At 53.5% G+C, this 7,640-nt stretch overlaps 1 protein-coding gene across 5 annotated transcripts in view; it reads left to right on the forward strand.

The window, feature by feature from the left end:
* The window catches only part of EFR3B (EFR3 homolog B), a 40,622-nt gene extending 34,961 nt beyond the window's left edge, over positions 1 to 5,661 (forward strand). For 4 of the 5 annotated variants that reach the window (XM_062618613.1, XM_062618614.1, XM_062618612.1 and 1 more), the window contains exons 16-23: positions 46 to 177; positions 289 to 356; positions 689 to 816; positions 1,223 to 1,314; positions 1,850 to 1,898; positions 2,235 to 2,341; positions 2,530 to 2,579; positions 2,901 to 5,661. In XM_062618613.1, the coding sequence (XP_062474597.1) occupies positions 46 to 177; positions 289 to 356; positions 689 to 816; positions 1,223 to 1,314; positions 1,850 to 1,898; positions 2,235 to 2,341; positions 2,530 to 2,579; positions 2,901 to 3,006 (732 nt within the window). In that variant the 3' untranslated portion in view covers positions 3,007 to 5,661. The remainder of the gene's footprint in view (positions 1 to 45; positions 178 to 288; positions 357 to 688; positions 817 to 1,222; positions 1,315 to 1,849; positions 1,899 to 2,234; positions 2,342 to 2,529; positions 2,580 to 2,900) is intronic. The other variant, XM_062618611.1, reaches the window with a different exon arrangement.
* The last annotated feature ends 1,979 nt before the right edge of the window (positions 5,662 to 7,640 follow it).

The following is a 7,640-nucleotide window of genomic DNA, read 5'->3' on the forward strand; positions in this document are numbered from 1 at the left end:
CCTTGTTCATCTGTATCTCATCATGGGACTGTGTCTCTGCTGCAGGAGATTGCCCAGATCAACGAGGATAACCTGACAGCATACAACCGCTGCGCACTCTTTGCCCTTGGTGCGGCTTACCTGAACCTCATCAGCCAGCTCACCACCGTGCCCACCTTCTGCCAGCACATCCATGAGGTGAGAGGGAGGGTCTGGGGACAGGGCTGCAGCCTTGTCTGCAGCACCTCTGGCATTGACTCTACGAGCCACCTCTGGGTTTGAGCTTGGCTCCTTGCTTGTCTTCTGCAGGTCATCCAGATGCGGCAGAAGGAAGCTCCCTATCTACTTCCTGAAGACGTGTTTGTGGAGAGACCCAGGTATGAGCCTTGAAAATACCTTCTTCCCCAGTGATGAGGCCCCTTACAGAGACACAGACCTCAGTAAGCATCACTGCTCTCTTGACACATTCCCTATCTCAGGGTGGTCCTCCCTGAGGACTGTATCTGTTGTGGTGGGCTGAGAGCCCTTCGGGGCCTCTGGCTTTGTGCTGGTGTGTGCAGAAATAGTGTGATGTACCTGGCTGTGCTGGAGCTAAGTGAAACCATGAAAGCTCTCTGTTCCTGACCCAAAGGGACCAGAAACCCCGCTGGCACTGTTCCCTAGCAGGAGGGATGCTGCCATCTTCATTGTTTGTTTTCTATCTCCACAGGCTGAGCAAGAGCCTTGACCGCCTGGGCCCAGAGGTCTTCTTCTGGCAGAGCAAGATCAGTGAGGTGCTGGGAGGCAGTGGCTACAACTCAGACCGGCTCAGCACACCCTACGTACCCCAGCTGACAGGTATGCAGTACCCTGGGGCATCCTGGAGAAATGGGAAGGGATGAAACTGGTCCCTTGCTCTGCACAGTTACAGTGATGTAAAGTTCTTGTCCTACACCTGGCCCCGTTGTTTTTTGGTGCTCTGTTAAAGATGCAGCCTTGGGGAAACTGAGGCACAAAGTGGTTAATTGGAACTTCCTGGGGTTGTGACATTCACAGCTGGCTGGGCAGAAGGATCCATGAGCCCTGCTGGGCTTGGCTCACTCCTCAGTCCTGCTGGTTTGGATAAACTTGTGTGAATGGCTTAGATGGACAGATACCCCGGGGAGGAGATGTGAGGCTGTATTTTCTGGGGGCTGCCTGTGCTCATCCTGCTGGCCATGGAGAGGCTGCAATTAGCTCTTCTGCCCTTTCTCTCCCTCCCCAGATGAAGATCGCTTGTCCAAGAGGAAGAGCATTGGTGAGACCATTTCCCTGCAGGTCGAGGTGGAGTCGAGGAACAGTCCTGAGCGAGAGCAGGTACCATGTTACACCAGAGCTGCAGAGGCTGCCTTATCCCTTCAGCACTCCGTGCTTTCAGCAGCCTGGCAGCATGAGGTTACACCCTCTCTAATTCACCATTTGGCTGCATATGTAATTGCTCCTCTGGCTGTGAGTACAGGAGCCTGTAACTGAGCCCTGGCCTGTCTGGCAGTGAATGGGGTCAGAAAAAAAACAACTCCCCCTGATGTTCCCTCCAGGTACTGACAGATCCCAGCCTGCAAGGTTTGCTGCGTAGCAGGAAGGGTTATCCACTGCTGCTTGCGTGGCAAATTTATTTTCCTTCTTTATTTCCTAGCATATTTCTTAGCAACAAGCGCTGTCACTGAGGTGTAAAGCCTGAAAAAAAAACACTTTTAAAGCACAGCTTGCTAGGAAAGGGATCCCTGATCTTTAAGGATAGACTCTTTTGGTGCAAGAATATAGTCTGGGACACTGGTTCTCGGTTGCTGTGATCCCAAAACAGTGTCCTGTGCTGTGTGTTGAGCCTCATCTGCTTCTCCCCTTGCTTTAGAGAGCACCAGCAGAAGAAATCACGTATGAGACGCTAAAGAAGGCAATAGGTAAGGGGGGGAACCAACGTGATAAGGAGAGGTGGTGGCTGGCATGGTGTGTGTGTGTGTATGGGTACCATCACCCCCGCATCTGTGCGTGCATGCCACACATGGATGAGTCCCCTTGGCGGAATTGCACCCGGACTGCAGGTCAACCAGGCAACCTCATAGCTCTGCCTGGCCCTGGTGGTGTCCCTGGGAGAGGCTGGTCCCAAAGCCACATCCTGGAGACCCTCTCCTTGGCTTTCCGGTGACGCCCAAATCCATGCTGTCTGCTGGGGAGGTGGGGATGCGGTGGTCCTTGTGGGTGAGGAGCAGCTGGGAGCCATCTCCCCTCTGCTTCAGCAGACAGCGTCGCCGTGGAGGAGCAGGAGCGGGAGCGGAGGCGGCAAGTGGTGGAGAAATTCCAGAAAGCCCCGTTCGAGGAGATCGCTGCCCACTGCGGTGCTCGGGTGAGTGGGGACCAGGGCAGGCTGCGTCTCTGTGGCTCCTCTGCTTGGGAGAGGAGGACAGTGGCAATGTGGCGCTGCATTTTGCCAGGCCACCTTCTCCCTGCTGTGACTGGGGTGTTTGTGTGGTTTGCGTTACTGTGGTACCTGGGGACAGCTGCTCTAATGGAGCCTCTGTGTCTGTGTTACAGGCGACGCTGCTGCAGAGCAAACTCAACCAGATCTTCGAGATCACCATACGGTGAGTTGGGTGACAGCCGAGGATGCTGTGCCAAGTGTGGGGGGGTCTTGACCACAAGGCCAGCACTGGCTTTGAGGCAATGGGAGCTACTTCTGTCCCTTATCAAGGAGGCTTATGTGCTCGGAAAGGGTGCTAGCCTGGGGTTGGCAAGAGGGGACAAGGGCTGCTGGAGCAGCCTTTGGTTTGTTTGCCTCGGTTCCCTTCTGCTATGGTGGTGCTGTGGAGACCTGCAATGCTGCAGGAATGCACGTTGTCTGCACAAGCTTTCCTTTGTCACCAGACCCCTCTATAAACCACCTCCTTCCACCTCTTGTGTTTCAGACCACCACCAAGTCCCTCCGGCACCATCACAGCTGCCTATGGCCAGCCCCAAAACCACTCCATCCCGGTGTACGAGATGAAGTTCCCAGACCTGTGCGTGTACTGAAGGTGGCCGCGCTGGTAGGGCAGAGCCACCGCTGCACAGCTCGCACCAAAGGACCTCTCGGGGAGAGACTGCTGACCCTGCGGGGAGCACATCCTCCTGCAGGACGGGTGGGGACATGGACACTGAGGCCACCCCTCAGATTCGCTGGCACCACAAACACGTCTCCCGTACTTTATTCTGTGTCCATGTTTCACAGCAGTTGGTGGTGCAGGAGGCACAGCAGCGCGGGGAGGTGGGTATTCGCTGTGACCTCCATCGCTGGTTTCCGTTTTTGGGAAGGGGAGAGGAGATGCTCTGGCTCCGAGCAGAGCACGTTGTTCATGTACATCTTCCTGGCATAAAGCAAACTTGGTCTCTGGGGAATCCCCCCCAACATCATCTGTCAGCCATGTCAAGAGCCCCTGGCAAGGGGCAAGGGCTGAAGCTGGAGGGTGGGAGACTGTGAAAGGCAGGAGCAGGGATGGGGTGCAGTGTGCTCGAGCCAGGGCCAGCCGCAAAACCAAAACCTGCCCGAGATGGTGCCTCAGCAAGGTTGCTAGAGGGGATTCAGTTCCTGCATCTGGCTCCTGGCCTGTGAGTCTGGACCTTCCCCTAGGCACATGGGTCATTCCCCTGGGTACCTCACTGTGCCCTGTTGCCCTGGACAAAGGGATTGCTCGGTGCAGCATGAGGATGGTGATTGCCCCATCCCAGTGCGGGCCCGCACAGAAGCCTGGCTGGTCCCAGGTCACCTGAAAACACCATTTCTTTGGGAAAACCCACTTTTTTTCATTTTTTTTTTTTTTTCTTTTGGCAAAATCCACACGAGCCCTGTCCCTCGCCCTGGTCACAGCCGGGCTGCACCTGCGGAGCCAGTGGGACTGGGGGACCCAGGGCAGTGACACAAGGCAGGAGAAACCACCGTGCTGGGGAATATGAAACACATTAACCCCCTGCTTTCCTACTCTTGGGTTGGGTTTTCACAGTTCTGGGATTCCTGTCTCAAAGAATTGCTGAATTATTTTTATCAGCAGAACACTTTGACAAAGCCCAATCTTCAGTCACCTGAGCCATAATCACAAAGACACCCCAGTGTTGTAAGAAATAGCTGTGACAAGAGGCACTTTAGAGGGTCCGTCCTCCAGGCCCTGCATCGTGCCTCTTGCTGTGCAATAGGACAGAACTGGGTAACTGGATTTGGGCTGGGGGGAGATGAGGCCCCATGCTCGAGAGTTTTGCTTTTGATACATGTGGTTGAAAATTCTGCATCCTACCAAACCAAAAGTGGAAGGTGAAGGTGGTAAGGATGGGGAGGAAAGGTCATTTTGGGGGGGTTAGTTGCTCACAGGGTCTGTCTTGCTCTCAAATGTCGGTGCATTAAGGCAAGCTTGGGCTTGCTTTGCAGTCTGGAGGGGGGTCTTTCCTGCCAGCTCAGGCATCCCTTTCCCCTCCGGCTGGACACGCTGCTTCTGCATTTGCCACACGAAGAGGCACAGAAAGATCTAAGGCTGGAGACATGGGAGCTGCTTCTGCATGTGGTGGAGGGACTCAGGTAAACGCAGCTGCTTGGTTGCTTCAGCCACAACCTGTTTCTCTGCCACCTCACTGCAGAGCTTCAGGCTGCTGTTTTAAGCTGTAATTACACACTACCATCCCCTTTTCTTTCCTCAGCGGCAGACACAGTTCAAGATTGCCCCGAGGTCACCGCTTGTTTGTGTGGTCATGCTTTAATCTGGGTTTAGGAAATGATCTAGCTTAAGAGGACAGGAAAAAAACAGGGTTTATTTCGGTCTCTAGGCTGGATCACAGCACTGCCTGTGCCAGCCCTGCTCTCCTCTTGCTGCTGCTTCTCCTCAGTGTCCCAGTGTGTCTCTGTCCCCTGTTCCTGAGCCCTTTTTCCTCTCTGGGTCATAGCTGGTCCTGCTGAAGCCTGAGTTTTGGCTGGGGCAGGTTTTGGGATGAGCAGCAGGAACACAAACCTGGCTGCCTGGGGAGGAAGCTTTTGTTCCTGTGGCTGTTCCCATCTTTTAACAAAACACAGTAGGCAGAGCAACGCCCAAATTTGTGTCAGTGCGGAGAAAACACCCCAAACCTCTTCAACAACCACAAAGAAGGTAGGAAAATGAGCACAAGGTTTGCTCACACTGAAGGAAGGGAACCACAGGGCACATCTCGGGGTGCCCATTGTCCTGAGGGGTAGAAAATACCCCTGGCCTCTGCTTTGAGGAGCTGTCCTGCGGGTTATCCTTGCACAGCATCCTCCTGTCCCTCCACTCGCAGTGCTTCCCCCTTGTCTGCTCTGCGGGACCCTGCAGCAGGGCCGGGGCCATCACCTCCTGGCTGGCTGCAACCCCGGCATGTCTCACCATGTCCCCTCCATGTTTTGGGACCCAAACTCCACCTGTAAATGCCCCCCACCCATGGTGTAAGTGACCTGTTTGTACATCATGTTTAGTTTAGATACTTGTGTGCATATAGATGACAAAGTATATTTCTATGCAGTTGGCAGTTCCGGTGCATGTGTGCGTTTCCATCTCTGTATTTTGGAGCACTGTGGCGTTTCCGTGTGTAGCCAAGAGCAGGGGAGGAGAAGGCAGGTATAAAGGGCCGTTGATGTTTTCAAACACACCATTTTAATGCCCTTTTCCAATAAATGTTGATGTTGCCACCTCTGGGGCTCTGCTGTCCTGGCATGTCTCTGGAAGAGGATACATGGCTGGTTGCTTAGGGCTGGAGAAGGGAAGGCACGGTGTGAGGAGGAGGATGGTCTTGGCTATGGAGAAGCTTCCTTCCCCCAGCTCTGTGCCCAGGATCCAGCTCAAACTGGGCTTCATCCTTATCATCCTTTAGAATTATTTCCTCAATTTTTCCCCAGTCCCACATAATCTCCCTGCAATGATGTGGCTGTGGAGAAAGGTCCTGGGTTGCTGCTCATGGTGTGTGTGTCTGAATGTGAGCAAACCACATTTGAGAGTCAAAATGGGAATTCAACCACTCAGATGGAGATTTCAAGAGCCAAACCATGCACTGAGTGCACTGTGCCATGTGCAAGCTGCCCCTGCACCATTACAGGGTGACCTGGGCCATCTTTTAGCTAAGGAGTGGGGGAAAATGCCAACATGAGCCCTACTTTCATAGAATCACAGAATGGTTTGGGTTTGAAAGTACCTTAAAGCTCATCCAGTTCCACCCCCTGCCACAGGCAGGGACAGCTTCCACTAGACCAGGTTGCTCCAAGCCCCGTCCAACCTGGCCTTGAACACTGCCAGGGATGGGGCAGCCACAGCTTCTCTGGGCAACCTGGGCCAGGGCATCACCACCCTCACAGGGAGCAGCTTCTGCCTCAGATCTCATCTCAATCTCCCCTCTGTCAGGTTAAAGCCATTCCCCCTTGTCCTGTCCCTACAGGCCCTTGTCAAAAGCCCCTCTCCAGCTTTCTTGGCAGCCCCTTTAGGCACTGGAAGCTGCTCTAAGGTCTCCCTGGGGCCTCCTCCAGGCTGAACAAGCCCAGCTCTCTCAGCCTGTCTCCATAGCAGAGGTGCTCCAGTCCTTGGGACATATTTGAGATCAGCGTTATGATATTAATGCTGGTGGTTTGCTGCCTGGGAAGTATACAAAAGGGGGAAGGGGCCTGGTTATGCTTTGGCAGCAATGAAGTTTTCCATGGAACTTTGTGTGCATTTTTGGTTCCCGTTCTACAAAAAACATGTGGAAGGGCTGTAGAAGGTCCAGAGAAGGGCACAAAGATGATCCAAGCACTGGGCAGCCGTGTGAGGAAAGGCTGAGAGAGCTGGGCTTGTTCAGCCCGAAACACGAAGGTTCAGGGGACATCTTACCCCATGTTCCAGTATTTAAATGGTGGCTACAAAGAAGACTCTGTTTTTACAAGGAGTCCCATGGAAAAGATGAGGGGCGATGGGCACAAGTTACTGCTGGGGAAATTCTGACTGGGCACAAGAGGAAAATTTTTCACCATGAGAACAGTCATCTACTGCAATAATTTCCCCAGGGAAGTGGTGACTCCCCAGCATTGGACACTGTTAATCTCTGGCTGGACAGGATGCTGGGACATACAGTCAGTCTTAGGTCATGCTTTGCCTAGAAAGGTGGGACCAGATGATCCTTGAGATCCCTCCCAACCTGGGATTCTGTGATTCTATGATTCCCTGGTACCCAGGCTCTTCAGCATTATCATCAATTGGCTTTACCTGGGGAAGCCCAGCTCAGTGGCTTTGCTCCCTGTGGCAGCACCCTGAGGGTGCTGCATTGCTGCCAGCAAGCGCTGCCATCACATCAGTGTGGGGCTCCTCTCTGAGATCAAAACACTCTGCTGGGGTGAGCAGGAGCTGGACCTTTCCAAAACGCAGCCCCAGTGCTTGCTCTGGCCTTGTCGGAAACCCACAGCCGGCTCCTATGAAGCCCCCAAGCTGGAGGTGCAAGATTGTTCTTTCCCCCTCTCCCCAAATCCCGCTCCATATTCCCAGCCATGTCTCTTTACCCCACAGCTGCAGGTGTTTACTTTGCAGTTATTTTTCCCACCCCTTTGCCCTCCCCAGAGACACTGCTGACACCTGGTTAGCTTGCAAAAAAAATGTATTATTATTTTTATCATTCTTATTATTTTAATCTATCATTTACAGTATTGTACAGCTCAG

Source organism: Pezoporus occidentalis, unplaced genomic scaffold (genome assembly GCF_034315485.1).
Source record: "Pezoporus occidentalis ecotype Australia unplaced genomic scaffold, CSIRO_AGI_Poc_V1 ctg201, whole genome shotgun sequence".
NCBI classification, from domain to species: Eukaryota; Metazoa; Chordata; class Aves; order Psittaciformes; family Psittacidae; genus Pezoporus; species Pezoporus occidentalis.